Source organism: Phyllostomus hastatus, unplaced genomic scaffold (assembly GCF_019186645.2).
Source record: "Phyllostomus hastatus isolate PE091 unplaced genomic scaffold, TTU_PhHast_1.1 phas_scaffold_501, whole genome shotgun sequence".
Classification (NCBI taxonomy): Eukaryota; Metazoa; Chordata; class Mammalia; order Chiroptera; family Phyllostomidae; genus Phyllostomus; species Phyllostomus hastatus.
This window is the reverse complement of record NW_025334033.1, coordinates 71,938,805-71,955,404: the sequence shown is the minus strand read 5'-3', so window position 1 is coordinate 71,955,404 and position 16,600 is coordinate 71,938,805. Positions and strand designations below refer to the sequence as shown.

At 70.6% G+C, this 16,600-nt stretch overlaps 1 protein-coding gene across 1 annotated transcript; it reads right to left on the bottom strand.

Moving 5' to 3' along the window:
- Window positions 1–307: 307 nt before the first annotated feature.
- Window positions 308–14,698, bottom strand: ADSS1 (adenylosuccinate synthase 1). The gene is made up of 13 exons (XM_045823380.1): window positions 14,442–14,698; window positions 9,531–9,633; window positions 7,075–7,137; window positions 6,588–6,638; window positions 6,249–6,315; window positions 5,634–5,741; window positions 5,468–5,549; window positions 4,652–4,778; window positions 4,167–4,321; window positions 3,454–3,578; window positions 2,274–2,371; window positions 743–892; window positions 308–661 (listed from the first exon to the last, which is right to left on the bottom strand). The coding sequence occupies exons 1-13, from the start codon at window positions 14,631–14,633 to the stop codon at window positions 609–611; spliced, it is 1,374 nt and encodes a 457-aa protein (XP_045679336.1). The 5' UTR covers window positions 14,634–14,698; the 3' UTR covers window positions 308–608.
- Window positions 14,699–16,600: the final 1,902 nt, after the last annotated feature.

The following is a 16,600-nucleotide window of genomic DNA, read 5'->3' as shown; positions in this document are numbered from 1 at the left end:
GCGTGTGTCACCCTGACGGCTGTCAAGGCAAAGCATCCGTGGTGACGTCTTGTGTGTAGAAGTCAGAGCAGTCCTGGCTGGTGGGCTCAGTGGACAGAGCGCCGGCCTGCGATCCAAGGGGTCGCTGGTTCAAATCCCAGTCAGGGCCCAAGCCTGGGTTGTGGGCCAGGTCCCCAGCAGGGGGCGCATGAGAGGCAACCACACACTGATGTTTCTCTCCCTCTGTTTATCCCTCTTCCCCTCTCTCTAAACACAAAAAGCAAATAAACATTTAAAAAAAGATAAAAGTCAAAACAAAACGACCACGTCAGAACAGCACACGCGTGACCCTGCCGTTCAGCGGCCCTGGGACGTTTATTGCTAAACTGCTCCAGCCAGACACACAACACGCGACGCGAACGGCCACCGCGGTCCCCGCTCTGCGCGCCTGGCTCGCCCCACACGGCGGGGGGCGAGAGGGCCTGCGCGGCGCTGGATCTCGGAGGGCCGGCGCGCCCCAGACTCGGGGGGCGGAGCTTCGGGAGAAACGCGGGAGTCCGGAGCCACCCCCCTGCTTCTCCCTCGCGGCCGGGGCGGGGCCGTGCCTCCCAGGGGCGCCCGGTCTCCGTCTAGAACAGCTGGATGATCGAATCCCGTGACTTGCCGACACCGACCCACTTCACTGGAAGGGAGAAGGTGGTTCAGGCCGGGGCGCCGCGGCGCGGGGCGGGGCGGGGCGGGAGGCCAGGTGCAAGGCACCCACCTGCCACGCCCACGTGGTTCTCCACAAACCGGACGTAGTTCTGGGCCTGCGGGGGCAGGTCCTCCCACTTCCTGGCACCCGTGGTGTCCGACTTCCACCCGGGCAGCGTCTCGTACTCCACCTCGACCTTCTGCAGGATCTCCTGGTTAGCTGGGGACACACAGGGGTGGTGACGCCCCTCAGGCGTCACTCCGTCTCGGGGGCCGACCGCCGGGGGCCTGCTTCCCTGGGGGCTCAGCAGCGGGGGAGGGGGAGTCGCCCGCTGGGCTTCCTCGGGGCCAGGGAGTGGCTCCTGGACACAGGCTGTCCCCCAGAAGCCAGGGGCACGCGTCCACCCGCACCCCGGTTCACCCTGCACCCCGGTTCGGCACAGGCTCTGCCGCAACGTCCACGGGTGACTCAGTCAGCGATGCCTAGAACCCTCCTTGGAAATTCCAAGGGGCTCTGAGGGTTTCAAATGTTAAGAAATCCTGAAGGAAGCCCTGGCTGGCGTAGCTCAGTGGATTGAGCACGGGCTTCGAACCAAAGTGTCGCAGGTTCGATTCCCAGTCAGGGCACATGCCTGGGTTGCAGGCCACGGCCCCCAGGAACCGCACATGGATGTTTCTCTCTCTCTCTCTCTTTCTCCCTCCCTTTCCTCTCTAAAAATAAATAAATAAATATAATCTTAAAAAAAAAAGAAAAGAAAGAAATCCTGAAGGAGCTATGTCCCCGCCCCTCCACTTGGAAGGGACCCCTGGGCTCATGGCAGATGCCAAATGGATGGAAGATGCCAGAACGAGCCGTCCACCCCAAGGGTCTTGAGCCTCAGCCCCCTCTGAGTGTGTGCAGTCCCCTGGGCCCTGACCTTTGACCCTGGGGTCACACCACACTTCTGCCACATCCTCTCAAAGGTCAGGGTCCGTGGAGTGAGGCCTCTGGGAGGTGCTGGTGGGTCTACACAACCAGGGGAAGGCGTGGCAGCTGTCCCACCACAGGGGCTGGCCTGCGATCCAAGGGGTCGCTGGTTCGACTCCCCATCAGGGCACAAGCCTGGGTTGCAGGCTGGGTCCCCAGTGGAGGGCGCATGAGAGGCAACCACACACTGATGTTTCTCTCCCTTTCCTTCTCCCTTCCCCTCTGTCTAAAAATAATAAATAAAATCTTTAAAACATAAAGGGGGGATTGGGGGCGGGGGAAACCCCAGTCAGGTCTTACATAGTCAGGTCAGAGAGCCGTCTTCCCATTGCGGAGTGTTCGCTCTTCCAGAGCAGCCCGCCTGCAGGCACCCGCCCCCACGGGGCCCCGGGCTGGGGCCGAGGGGCGGCCCCCCTGCCGCCAGCCCAGGCCCTCGGAGCCCTTCCCCACCGCGGGACGCGCCGGCGGCCGCCCTGAGACCTGGCGGGCCGCCCCTGCGGCAGGAGAGCCCGTGGCGGCGAGCGGTCACAGGCACCTCGGGGGCGGCCCTTCCTGTCCTCCCCGGGACTCGCTGGTCACCTCTGCCCGGGCCAGGGGCGGCGGCCCACGCCGGGAAGCCACCTGCCATGCATACCTGGGAAATAGGGGATCCTTTTCCCGTTCAGCTTGTAGGAGACGCCGACCTTGATCTCGTCCAGGGCGTCCAGGATGTCCAGCTTCGTCAGGGCCAGCCTGTGCGAGCCAGGGCGACACAAGGGGAGGGGCCATCGGCAGCCGCTCTCGGCTCTGTCTGCCTCCCCCCCTCGCTCCCCCTCTGCTTCAGGGAACAGACGGGGAAGCCGAAGCGCTGGGGAGAAACTCAGCGGGAAGGTCGGGGCACGCCGCCTGTGCCCCACAGTGGTGTCGCCACACACCTGCCCTCTGCCTGCCGCCTCCAGGGGCTGAGCCCGCAGCCCGGGCCCAGCTCATTCACCAGGCTCCGCCCACCCGCCCGCCCAGGCTGCCCGTGCAGACCCAGCCCTGTCCCCAACACCGACGCCAACAAGGGCGTCAGCTTCCTCGCTCTTCCTCCCACCAGGCCCTGGGCCCAGGACCTCCCAACAGGTCTCTCCCTTTTCCCGTCTCCCTGCCAGCCTGTCTCTGAAGTGCCCGTCAGGACAGCCGGGCCTGCCTACAAACACCATTTCAGGTCCTGAGCAGGTGGTCCAGTTGGCTGGAGCACTGTCCAGAAAACCAAAGGGTCGCCGGTTCGATTCCCAGTCAGGGCACAGGCCTGGATTGCAGGCCAGCTCCCCAGTAGGGGGCACAAGAGAGGCAACCACACATCAATGTTTCTCTCCCTCTCTCTCCCTCCCTCCCCCTCTCCCTAAAACCAGCAAGCATGTCTTGGGGATGAAAACAAAAACTAACAAAAACAGCATTTCCCGCCAGTGCCCGCGATCAGGGGCTCTCCAGCTCCGTGTCTGCAGACCGCCGGGCCTTTCCTGGGCTCTGGCGCCCTGGGGGAGGCCGCCCTGCCTGCCGCGGGGGTTTCGGTCTGGGTCCCAAGCTCCGGGCCAGGCCTCCTCTGGCCCTGGGGCCCACGCTGTGTGGGGGCCACGTCTCCCCTCCTTCACGGTGTGGCTCATGGCTCGAGGGGCTCCGCACAGGGCTCCGCATCACCTCCCCTGTGGCCCCGCCGTGCGAATGAAGGGTGCAGATGGGAGACCACACCCCACGTGGCCCTGAGCCCCGACACCCGGCCCAGGTGGGCAGCCTGGGGTAGTCCCCAGCACAGGCAGCACCAGGACGGCCAGGAGGCGGCGGACGCTTACGCGGTGAACCCGTTGAGCATGTGGGCGTATCTGAGGATCACCAGGTCCAGCCAGCCACAGCGCCTCTTCCTGCCGGTCGTCACCCCCCACTCGTGGCCGCGGTTCTGCAGCAGGTCACCGATTTCCTGCGCGGGGACAGGGCGGGTCCGCGTGTGCGGGCACGGGGGCCGAGACAGCCCCTGCGATGCCCCCCTCACGGGCCCGTGTGCCCCAGCCGAGGCTCTGCCTTGTGGCTGGCGGGGGCCCCAGAAGGACCCGACGGGGGGGCTCCCCTCCTTCCCCTCGGCCCTCCCACGCGGGACGGTGAGGACAGGAGGGACTGGTCCCGGGGCTCAGCGGGGGGCCTGCGGGGTGTGAGTGGGCTTCTCCTGCGGCCCCCACCCTCTGCCCGTGTCCCCTGCACGCCAAGCTGCCAGGTACTTCCGGACGCGGGGCCTCTCTGCCCTCCGGCCCTTACCCTCGGCGGCTCGGGGCGAGCGCCCCCTGTGCTCGTGGCCCCTGGGACACAAGGCCGGGCCGCCAGGGCAGGTCGCCGGCACCCTGCGGGTCCCCTCCGAGCCAAGGGCAGGGCCAACCCCACACGCCCGCAACACCCCCCGGGGGGGGACGGGCTGTGTGGACACGCGTGGGCACCGCGTGTCTTCAGCATCGGCCCCCGTGGTGCCCGCAGCCCCGGCCCGTCCCCAGGGGCCCCGCCTGGGCCGGGGACTCACGTTGATCTGCTCGGTGGGGAAGGCCCCGATGCCCACGCGTGTGGTGTAGGCCTTCACCACGCCGTACACGTCGCCCACGTTCTGCGGGGGGATGCCCAGCCCGGTGCACACGCCGCCCACCGTGCAGTTGGACGACGTCACGAAAGGGTAGGTCCCTGCGAGATGGAGCAGGTCGGGGGCCGCCCACCTCCCCCACAGGCCCGCCCAGGGGGCCTGCAGGCAGAGGGCAGTGGTGGGGGACCCTCAGCTCGGCCCCAAGTGGGGTCTCCAGGGAGAGTGGTGCCAGGGACCCTCGGGGAGTGACCCGTGGGGTGGGGGGGGACAGGAGGGAGCCCTCGCTGCCCTGTGCTGGTTCCTCTCCCCGTCGGCGGATGGCAGTTCTCGGAGCAGCGCCCCCACGTCCTTGGCCGGGGGTCAGCGTGGCAGAGGAAGGGCCCTGCCGCGCCCCCCCCCATGGACGGCAGGGGCCAGCCCCGAGGGCGCACCGAAGTCGATGTCCAGCAGGGCTGCGTTGGCGCCTTCCACCAGGATCTTCTTGGGGGGGCCATGCAGCGCCTCGTACATGAAGTAGACACCGTCTCGGACCATGGGCCGGATCCGCTCCGCGAAGCCCTGTGAGGAGAGTGGATGCCGCCGGCCGCCCCCACCCCCACCGCCACCAGCAGCCCGGCTCCCCCAGACACCTCCTCCGGCCGGGGGCCAGGTCCACAAGCCGGACCCGCCCGGGGCCTATCTGTGGGGCCCGGGCTGTCCTCAGGGTGCATGGTGGGGGGAGGTGTGTCTCCAAGTCACACGGGGAAGCCCCAGCTCCCAGACCCTCAGGGTGGGGGGCAGTGGGGGCCATCGCAGCGAAGACGAGGTGCTGGGCGGGCCCTGACCCTGCACAGCAGACACCCCCGAGGGTCCTCTCTGCCCTCATTACAGCCCGGAAAAGGGTCGGAGGGGCGGGATCCCAGCCTTGGAAACTTCCAGAAGGGCTTTGTGCTGACCTCTTCCTGTCCCCCGCACCACCCGCCCCTCTCGGGGTGAGCGGGGTGCCCTCACCTCCTGCCTCGGGTGGGACAGGGTCACCCTCGTCCCCAGGTCCCCCGAGGGGACATGAGGACCCAGCCTGGCAGGGGAGCCCGGCCCCGGAGGAGACCCCCTGACTGACCGCCCCAGCGGGGCTCACACGGGAGGCCCGTGGGCCCCACGGATGCCAGCCACCCCTGGGCGATGCCCCGAAGTGTGTCTGTGCCAGGAGCACTCTCTCTCGGAGCTCCAGTGGCAGTGAGAGCTGCGTGCCGGCCTCCCGGCTGTACCTTCAGTTTGCGAAGCTGGCCTTCAGTGTCGATTTCCAAAGTGGGGAACATGGACTGGTGCTGGCGGGCCAGGTTCTTGAACCTGCGAGGCGACGTTGACTGAGCCCCTCAGCCCGCCCGAGCCCCTCTCGCTGGCCCGGCCCCGGGGCTGCGGGCGGCCGGGTACCTGGAGGAGAACTCGTCGAAGTCGGACAGCAGGTCGCAGATGCGCAGGCCGGTGCGGGCGGCCTTGGAGGAGTAGGCCGGTCCGATCCCCTTCCGGGTGGTGCCGATGCTGAGAACGGGGTGGCTGTGAGCAGTGGGAGCCCCGCCGCCTGGGGAACTCGGGCCCCGGCTGGTGTCCCAGACCAATTCCCACCCCTGCCGGGCAAAGTGCCTCCTGGTGGCAGCGCCCCGGAGCCGGATCCGGGTGGCTGTGAGGATGCCCAGGCTCCTCAAACCACCAGCTTGCAGGGCCCAGCGGGGGCGGGCAGCGGCAGCGAGCACAGGACAGGACACGGGCACCGCCGTGTGGGGAGGCGGCCCGAGCATGGGGTCACGGCTGGCCGGGCATCCCAGCAACAGGGGCTGGACAGCAATGTGCCCCGAGGGGTGGCAGCCGGAGGGGACGGTGCGACCCCCGGGAGAGGTGGGCCTGTCTGGGCTTCGGGACTGGGGGCTGGGGGTCGGGAACCCCCGGGGGCTGCTCTCCAGGGGCACCAGGCCCGGGTTCTCTCCCGTGGAGGGCCGCTGGGCCGGCCGAAGCCCGGGACACCGGCCCTCGGACGCACCGGGCACTCACTTCTTGCCCTCCTGGGCCTGCCGCTGCACCTCCTGAAGGCCGTCCACCGCCTGGTGGAAGTCGAACACTGGGGGCCGGGCGGGCCGGGCGGAGAGACGAGGGAGGGTCACCGGCCACTCGCCCGGGCCCCCTAGGGCAGGGGCTCGGCGTGGGAGGGGACGGACCGGAGTCCGGCCTCTGCTCCCCGTCAGTGCCCGTGGGACCATGGGCCCCCTGTGGGCGCCGAGGTCCCGGCCACCCCGCCCTCTGGGAAGGCCGAGTGGAGCTGCAGGGGTCCGGCGGCGGCCGGGAGGAGGCAGGGTGGGGTGCAGTCCACCGTGGGGCGGGCGGGACACTCACCGAGGTGGGCCCGGTCCGAGATGACAAGCCTCTTCTCCCAGTCCTTGAGGCCTGCACGGTGGTGGTGGCACAGGGGAGGGGGGGCTGAGGCGGCCGCTCGCCCGGCACCCACCCGGGCAAGAGCCATCACGGTCACACCCCCCCTTCCCCGTGTGCAGCCAGGGACGGGCCCTCCCCAGGGGCCGCCCTCTCCGCACCTGCCCGGCCCGGAGCCCGCAGTGGGGCTCTGCTTCCGTCCGACCCTCTCAGGGTCTGGGGGCTGCCGCGCTGTGGTCAGCCCGCCTCCAGTCCACCCGCACAGGGCCCCTCGCCTGTCACTGCCTGCCGGCCTCCCGTCCCCAGGTGGGGCTGCCAGGAACCACAGCCCTCCCCCAGGGCGAGGTCGGCCCCCCCCCCCCGGGGAAACTGCAGGGCAGGGCGTGGGCCCACCGGGCCGTGGGGGAACACGGGGGACAGGACAGGACGTGTCTGTGGGACGCCGACCCACCTTTCTTCTCGTTCTTTTCAGCTTCTTCAAACAAGCCTGGCAAGTGGACGACCACGCCATTTCCTGCAACACAGACACGGGGGCGCGGGCTGGACCCCGTCACGGGCGCGGGGACCGCGGTCAGGACGGCGCAGAATCGGCGTCCCGCAGCCCCAGCGACACGGTGGGTCACTGCAGCCGAGAGGCGCACTCGACCCCGAGTCGGCCACGGAGCAGCGTGGCCCTGACCCGGCCCCCCCCCCCCCACGGGAGGACGGGCCTTCCGACACCCGCCGCTGCCCGCGCAGGCCTGAGGTCCAGCGCTGAGCGAGACCGCAGACGCTCAGCCGGTCGGGGGCACAGACGGGCCGTGGCCACACTCACGGGGCAGACCCCTGGGGACAGGCAGCAGGTGGCGGGGCCAGGGGTCAGGGGTCAGAAGTCAGGTTGGGAAGGTGAGAGGGCTCTGGGGAGGGCGGCGGGGGCGGTCGGGCGGCAGCGCCACAGGAGCTCCCTGTCCCGCGACGCCGAGCCGGTGCGAGCGTGCGGCGTGCGTGTCGTCGAGCGGACAGAAGGGGCGGCCGCACAAGCCCAGCGGGAGCCCCTGGGGGGCGGGCCGGAGCGGCAGGCCGGGCTGGGCGGGGGCGCGGTGGCCCGCAAACCGACGAGGGAGCTGCTTGGGGTGACGACTATGTTCTAAAACCAAACTGACTCCAGCTGGTGTGGCTCAGTGGCCTGAGCACCGGACTCCAACCAAAGGGTCATCGGTTCGATTCCCAGTCGGGCACAGGCCTGCGTTGCGGGCCAGGTCCTCAGTAGGGGCTGCGTGAGAGGCAACCACACACGGATGTTTCTCTCCCTCTCTTTCTCCCTCCCTTCTCCTCGCTCTAAAATAAATAAATAGAATCTTAAAAAAAAAAAGCCCTAATTGCAGTGACAGCTGTGCGACCGCAGTGACTTTCACAGCAGGAATTAGGCCTCAAGGGTGCTGCTACGGTTTATTGAAACGGCCTGAAGACGGGAGGGCAGAGGCGCTGAGCCGGGCGCTGCAGGGACCCGCCGGCCCTGGGAGCCCGGCTGCTCCAGCCACGCCAGCCGAGCAGACCCCGCAGGCAGACGGGCCCGAGGTCACGGGTCCTCTCAGGGTCCAGGTAAAGCCATTTACTGCAGGACCGCCGGCCGCTGGGCCAGGGCCGCCCTCTGCTGTGGCACAGGCTTGGCCGAGGAAGACAGAATGTCGGTCCAGGTGGCAGTGACTCAGAGACTGTGCCAGCCACACTGGGCACAAAAGGTCACCTAAATGCCACGCGTCCTGGAACAACCTCGAGCCGGGCCGGGGCGTGTGGCCCGCGGGGGGAAGCCGCGTGAGCTACGGCACCTGCAGCTCTGGCTCCGCTCGGGTCTCGGGCGCCGTGCGGCCAGGCTGACTGACCAGTGGACCCCTGCTGATGTGCCCCGGTGACCGTCCGGACTGGGCTCTGGCCCCGGGCCCGGACGAGTCCCCAGCTCCCCTGGGACCAGGCGGGGTGGGAGGCAGCAGACCGGCTGGCACTGAGAGGGCTTCCTGCCCCGGGGCCTGTCCCTCCGTGGGGGGGCACTCGACTACCCCCTGCTCCGCCCCACGGCCCGCAGGCTGGGCCTCCCTTCCAGGGGGCCCGACCCCAGGCCCTCACTGGGCACCCGCCTGCTGCGGCAGCCCCCGCGTCCTGGTCCGGGAGGGGCGGGGCAGATGAGTCACGCGCACGGCTTGGTCGTGGGAAGAGCCAGAAGGAAAAGTACTGGAAACTCTCCTAGCGTGTCCCGGGGGCCCGATCTGGGGGGCCAGGGCACGCTTCTCTGAGCGCGGGCGGCTGAGAGCTGAGGCCGGGACAGGGAGCTGGGCCTCGTAACCACGGGAGGGCGGGAGGGAGAGACGACCCAGGGGAGGTGTCAGGGGTGGGGTGGGGGGAGAGACCCACGCAGTCCTGGAGGTGGTTTCCACTCCCAGGGACACGAAAAGGTCACCGGGTGGCCGCCGGGAGGGGAACAGGGGTGGGCCGGGGGCAGGGACCGCAGGGGGGACAAGCACCTCACGCGGTGCCAGGAAAAACCCAGCTTCCCCGTCCAGGCCCGGCGCCCTGCCCGCCGCCCACAGTGCACGGCCAGGCTCGTCACGTGTACATGTATGTACACATGTGCACATGCATGTGCAGGCATCCTCAGCCACAGGCGTGCACACCCACACACATCCATGTGGGCGCCCTTGGGGAGGCCAGGAGCTCGGGGGGTCCCTGGCACCCCCACCCCTCGGGCCCAGGCTGGGGGGTGTCCTGGCTGCCCCACCGGCCCCATCAGGCTGAGGGCGGGCTCCCAGGTCAGACGCCCCGCCCGGCCTCCCAAGCAGGGCGGGGACCTCCCACTGCCGCCCCGCAGGCAGGCTGTGCAGGGCCAGCGGAGGCCTGGCTGACCACACCCCCGGCGGGGCAGGGGGCACTCACCGATGAAGGACACGGCCTTGGGGTTGATGATGCCGCTGGGCAGCAGGTGGAAGTCGAACTCCTTGCCGTCCACCACCACGGTGTGGCCAGCGTTGTTGCCCCCCTGGGGACAGAAACCCGCTGAGTGTCCGGGGGCCCCGGGCGCAGAGCACCCGCCCCGGGAGGGCCTGCAGGCTGCTGGGGGTGGGGGTTCTGTCCCCGCCCCGGCCCCGGGAGAGGCCGTCCGTGCTTGGACTCAGGGTGGGCTCCGGCGCCAGCCTGGGGGTGCTGGGCCAGGGCCCCGCCCCTGGGACACACGCAGGGCCTTGGCTGTGGGGCTGGGCCCAGCCTGCTCCCGGCGGCCACACTGCCTCTCCCCGGGGAGGTGTCCCCCACAGCCCCTGAGTCTGGGGGCCCCTCCTCTCATGCAAACACAAGGGGCCCGACCCTCCTGGAGGCACGAGCCTCGGCCGCCACGGCCGCCACGGCCCAGACTGCCGCGCTCCATGCCGCCCCAGCTCCGAGGTGGCGGACAGGGGTCACCGGGGGCCGGCAGGGCCACGCTCCCCGCCCCTCAGCAGGGGCGCCCCCGTACAGCCCACACCGTCTGTGCAGGAGTGAAAAGGAAAACACAGTTTCGAGGCCAGCCCGGTCCTGGGGTCGCCAGACCATACAGCACCCTTTCTCCTTGGGACCTTTGCAGACAGAGGGGTCCCACCGAGAGGGAGGCCGGGCCGTGGCCCCATGTCCCACCACCAGAGGGCACTGTGACCGGAGCCGGCATTCCTGCTGCGCCCACACCAGGGACCTGCCCCTCCCTGTGCCCACCTCCAGCTCCCACAGACACAGGCTCACCCCGCCACACCCACTGCCCCCCCCCCGCAGACAGGGTCGCAGGCTGCAGGTTATGGGGGGCCTCAGCAACCCCCCAGGGCCTGGCAGGGTGGGGCACTCCTTGCCTGTCTTTGCCCGCCCCAGGCATCAGGACAGCCTCTCCCTCAAACGGCCAGTGCGGGGGCCGCTGGGGGCGGGCAGGGTGGACTTCAGCCTCCGAGGCCCTGCACCAACCCCACCACCCCGCTCCCCCAGCCCCCACCCCTGCCGGCTGCCTGCCAGGGCCCGCAGGAACCGGTCCCAACAGGGGTCCCAGGCCCGTGGGAGCCCCTCCGGCCTGCCCCCAGGGGCTGCTGACCCAGGGCACGGAGGCTGTCTCAGGCTCCTGGGGTCGCTGACATCCAGGTGGCCCTGCCATCCCCCCAGCTCAAACCCTGAGGGTGGACCTGCTGCTCCCCCAGGCCCCGTGGCTGTGGGCATGTGGTGGGGGGGGGGGAGTGGAGGACAAGGGGGTGTCGGGGCCGAGCACAGAGGGTGGTGCCTCGTGCCTTGTGAGTGAGGGCGGGCTGGGGGCCGGGCCTCGGGATGCAGCCTGTGCTGGGAGGGGGAGCTTCCAGAGGGGCTTGGGGTGGGGGCGTGGGGAAGGAGATGCGGGTGCAGGGAGTGGGGGGCAGGGGCAGGGAGCCACGGGGAGGGGCCTCCCAGCTGACCTGAGTCCCACCTGCCCAAGGTGCCGGTGTGGCCCATCAGGAGGGATGGGGCGGCTGGCAGTTCAGACAGGCCCCCACGGGACTGACAGGCCCTGGGCCTCGGGGCTCTTGCAGCTTCCGGGGGCCCCATCCATGCTCTGTCCTGGTCCCCCCTGACGTGGGCGGTGGCCCCCTTGGGAGAATCTCTGCACAAGGTCTCACCCGAGGTTGTGGAAACGAGGTTGAGGATGGGGAAACTGAGGTCCCCAGAGAGGGGAGTGGGCAGCGGAACCCGCAGTGCCAGACACGTCCCCACCGCGGAGGGCCCCCTGCCAGGCTGGGGCCCGGGGAGCCAGACACCCTGCTGCCCCCCGCTGAGTGCCCAGCAGGGCCTCTGAGTGAGCCCCGCCTTTGTTTAGGCGTCACCGTGGGCACCCAGGAGCAGGCGCCAGCTGTGTGGACCCGCGGGTGTCAGAGGACCCAGCCAGCCCGGGGCTGGGCGTCAGCTCACAGGCCACTCCCGGAGCCGGAGCCCAGGGCCTGCTGAGCGCAGAGGCCAGGGCACTGGTGCCCGAGACCCTGCTCTGTCCCCCTGGGGCTGCACCTGGCCTGATGGTGAGGGTGGGCAGGGACACCCTCGGGCCATCCTCCGGCTGAGGCCGGCTGCAGGAGGGGTGGGCCCAGGGCTGCGCTGGCTGCTGCGTGGCTTAGAAAGCCCCCCGGAGAGGACAGCGGGCCCAGGGTCCCCACGAGAGACGAGGGCCGGCCTGGCCGTCTGCACTGCTCTCAGCCTCCCGTCCCAGCGGCTCTGCGCCCGGAGCGTGACAGAAAGCCAGCACCACCTGGGGGCCGGGCAGCCCGGCGGCTCCCAGAGCTCTGCCTCAGCCTCTGCTCAGCAGCTCCCCGGGGGCGGCCGAGTCGGCCAGTGAGCTCAGTGGTGGAGCCGGGGGTCCCGAGCAGCTCTCAGCAGCCCCGGGGCTGAAGCCACCCCCACCGCCTCCTGCCAGGCCCGGCCAGTCTCTCAAAGTCCCCTGTGGACTCCAGCAGCCTCCCTGGCATCAGGGACCTAAGGAAGGGGGTGATCCCCCTCTCAGACATGGGCACAAGGCCAAGGCCAAGGCCGGCCCACTCAGGAACCAGACCAGGCTGACCTTTCCTGTCCCAACGGCACTGAGCCAGCCCAGGCCCAGCCCCAGAGGGTGAGGGGTGGTGACCTGAGCCAGGCAACGCACAGCCCAGGGTGTCCCTGATACCCCTGGGGGGCGTACCTCCTCACCCCCACGTTGAATGCAGGGCAGGCGCCCCAGGTGGAGCTCTGGGAGCCTCTGGTTCTCTAGTATCTGTCCTTGCCCCGTGCACCCTGCTGTCCACTTGGAGGCCACCCTCTTGTGACCTCTGACTGGCCAGGTTCCCCATCCTCACCACCCACTCAGCGACCCCCGCCCTCCGGGGTTCCCCACCACATGGTCCCTTGCATGGCTGACAGATGGGATGGCAACTTCGGCCACACAGGGCCCAGGTGGCCCTGGTGCCCAGGGAGGCCTGGCCCGGCCTCCCCCACCCCGTGCAGCCCCACCCACCCCTCCGCCAGCGGCCCAGGCGGCAGAGGTGAGCGTGGGGCGGTGTGGACAGCTCCTCAGAGGCCGGGAGTCCCCTGGCGCGGGTGCGGCTGTTGCTGTAGCAGTCGGGGGGAGACCCCTGGGCGGCAGGCACGGCAGCGGGCTTCATCTCCAGCCAGCAGGGCCGGCGCTCGGGAGGGCAGCACTGGGGCCGGGGTGTGGGGGGCCTCGAAGACCCGCAGCCCTGCAGCCCGCCGGCAGGTGAGGCCTGGGGCCCAGGGCCCAGGAGGTCACGGGGACACCGGACGGACACAAGGCTGCCCCGGAGATGGGGCTGCCGGCTGTAGCCCTTCCAGGCAGTGCCCAGACGGATGCCAGCCCCGGCCTGCTCAGCCCCGGGCTGGTCTGTCCACTCTGTGGTGACGGGGGTGGGTGGGCCCAGCCCGCTGGCCCCCCCCGGGGGGCAGAGCTGCGTCCCGGACCCGTCTGCGCAGCTGGAAGGCACTCCCGGAGGCGTCCAGGTGGGGTGTCGAGGGGAACTGTCCCCCCGAGGAGGGGACAGGCCAGCGCAGCGTGTGGAGGGCTGTGGGTGTCACCCGAGCGGAGAGGCCGGAGGAGGGGTGCCCGGTGCTGGGGGGCGGAGTGCAGGGGCGGCCCCGTGGCCACACGCCGCCCGGGCTGCAGGGTGTGGGGCCCCCACTCACACAGCAGGGGCTCTGGGGCCGCCTCTGGCGCTGGGGCTCTTGGGGGAAGGGGTGGCCTGGGTCTGCACGGCTCAGGACAGGGAGAGGGTGGGGACCGTCCCAAGTCCCAGGAAGCACCTCCCAGGAGTCCCCTGTCCGCTTCCCGCCGGGGTGGTCTAGCTGTTGGGGTTTCCATGAGCCGAGTGCAGGGGCCCGTCCCCTCTCGGGGGACTCTGGGCCAGCCTCTGGGCGGGAGTTCAGGAAAGGCCACAGCACCAGGGAGATGGGGCCGGGGCGCCCCTTCCCCACGTGGGGAGCACTCTCGCTGGTGGCTCTGAGCCTCCGGAGCACCAGTGCACGGGCCCACAGCCAGACCCCTGCACCCTGACCTCTGCCAGCCCCAGTGGTGAGCGTGGCCCGGCGGGCCCCAGCATGGGGCACTGGCCGCTCAGGAGTGCCCAGAGTCCCTCAGCCGGAAGCAGGCAGAGGCCCTGCCCTGGGCCCTCCCTCAGGGGACGGAGCCCGGTCACTGGGGCCAGAAGTCCGTGGCTCCTCCCACCCCTCCGACCAGCAGCACCCTCCTTCCCCTTGCCCCGCCTTCCTTCGGGTCCTCCCCCGCGGGCCTGCCCTCCCTCCCTCTACCTCCTTCTGGCGGACACCCCAGGGTCACCCCCTCCCAGGGACGCCTTGCCAGCCCTGCCCGACTGCCTCGCCCCCGCCCCCCACCTCGTGGGTGAGTGCTGTGTGGAGTCCACCTGCCCCATCCCAGACCGGACAGAATGGGACAGAAGGAGGAATGCGGCGTCCCGCGGCCCTCAAGCCACCTGGAGGAGGTGGGGAAACTGGGGCGCCCACCTCCTCCCCCACTGGAGGGCCCAGCGGCACACCCCAGGCACACCCCACCCCCGGAGGATCAGGTGTCCCCAACTCAGCAGGGCTTGTATTTATAGCTCTGCCCGGCCGCTGCAGCGGTGGGGGTGGGGCGGGTCTGCGGGGTGGGGTGTCCCGCGCAGGAGGGAAGTGTGAGCGCGGGGAGTGGGCGTCGCAGGCCTGTGTGGGTGGGTGGGGGTGGCCGCTGGGAAGGCGTCCCCAGGAGGAAGGGCTCCAGGAGGCGCGCCGGGTCTGGGTGGGGTGGGGGGGCTCGCTGGGCGGGGAGCGCCGGCGCACCTGGCAGCGGCTGATGATGTCGGCGTCCGTGGCCAGCAGGTCCACCACTTTGCCTTTGCCCTCGTCCCCCCACTGCGCGCCCAGCACCACGGTCACCCGGGAGCCGGTCGCTGCCGCCTCCTGCTGCAGCCGCCCCCGCTTGACGCCGCCCGCGCCGGGGGGCCGGTCGTTGGAGGCGCGGGTCGCTGACATGCTGCCCGGCTCGCCCGCAGCGCTGGACGCCCAGAGCGCGCGGGTCCCGCAGTTAAAAGGCGCCGGCCCGGGGCGGGGGGCGGGCCCCCGTGACGCTGGGTGACCTCCGGCCCCCGGTCCCGCCCTCGCCGCCGCCAGGAGCCGAGTCGGGCCGCAGGCACTTCGGGGCGCACGAACCGACGGCTGGCTCCGCGGTCCCTCCCGCGGGCCTGGCCGGGAGCCCCGGGGACGTCACGAGGGCGTTCGCGCCCCCCACCCCTGAGCCCCCGGGGCAGGCCTGGGCGCTGCGATCCCACCTCGCCGGGCCCGGACCTCGGGGATTTGGCAACTGCAGGCCCCGCCCCCCCAGCGCGGGCGTGCGACCTGCAAAAGGGAGCTTCCCCTCCGGCGGGGCCCACAGAGGAAGGGCCCCCACGCCCGACGCGGGGTGCGCGCCTGCCCCCTGTGAGTCCCGGTCCCCTGGGCCGGCGCGTGCGCCCTCTGGTGGCCACGGAGAGAACAGCGCGCCTCCCTCTTGAGCGGGGCCAGGCGTCAGGACACGCTGTGACGGCAGTGCCAGCACGCGGGCTGCACCCCAGGGCCGGGCTGCTATGGGTCCTCAGGGCCGCGAGTCTGGAAGGAAGGGCCGACCCAGGCTGCCAGGGCACCTGGTGGGGCGGGGGAGCAGCAGGGGTGCCCAGGGCTACGCTCCGGGAGGCTGCCTTCCTGCTCCAGCTGCGGAGGGACGGGGTACTGGGATCGGCTGCCTGACGAGGGGTTGGGCCACCACAGCACACCCCCCCCCCCGCCGCAGTGGGCTCTGGCTTGCACACACTAGCCCCCTGGCTGGGAGAAGGGACCAGCGATGGGCCCCTGGGGGCAGCAGTGCCCTCTCAGGCCTGAGCTCCAGGGCTGGGAGTCAGGCCCCCCCCTTCCATCCCTGGGGGCTCTGGGTACAGAGGGGGCCAGAGCCGGCCTGCCGACCTCTGGCCCCAGGGCTGGGGGCTCCTGGTGCTCCCAGGCTGGAGACAGGGAGACCAGACACTCTCCAGGGAGAAGGGAGCGGACCCCGGGGTCCCTGGTGATTCCGGCCCCAGCAGAGGGCTGCCCTGCCTACCACCTCCTGCCCCTCCCCCTCGCTGCCTCCCGGTGGGAGCCCTGGCAGTGACCCTGGGCAGGGTGCTCGGCCCCTTCTCACACAGGGACACCCGTAATCCCTTCCCCTCCGCACTGTGGAGGGTAAACCCACGACGTGGGTTACAAGCCGGGGTCGAGTTTCGGGCCCGTGTCCGGGCCTCCGGGGGGACAGTGGCAGAGCAGGGCCACAGGGAGCCAGCCTGGGAGGCGGCTGGGGCAAGGGGCCAGCGGCTCTGAACGCCCTGGGGGCCGGGAGGGGGACGCCACGTGGGAAGGAGTTTGGGGTGCAATCGCTGGCTGTGTGCTGGGTTTGGCGGGAGGGACCAGGAGAGTTCCCAGGAGGGACCAGGAGGTTTGTGTCCGCTCGTCTCCAGGGAACGGAAGCAGAGCCTGTCACCCCCACCGGGAAGCCCGCCGGGAGGGTTGGGGGCCGCACGCCTCCTATCCACTGAGGGAGTGCTTCCCTCTGCCCACGCCTGGGGGGCTGGCTCTGAGGCCCGCCCACCCCCGGTAGACCCAGACGGGGGCCAGGGGACGCCACTGGGGCTGGACAGGCTCTGCAGGGCCCAGTGTGGGTGGGGGAACCCAGCGCCCCACGCTGGGGTCTATAAATAGCCAGTAGCCCGGGGCATCTTGCGACCCATAAACAACTCCGTCCTGGCCCAGCCGCTGGGGCTGCCGGTCACACGGCCCAGCCCAAATTAGAACCCTCCCTGCCCCCACCTCCCTCCCTCCCTGCCCCCCTACCGCCCGCAGTGGCCCTGCGCACTCGGGCTGGGCCTGTCACTAGGGTGGGGGCAGTACAAGTCACCAAGCTCAGGCTGCTGTGGGGCCTCCGGCACACCCTCAGG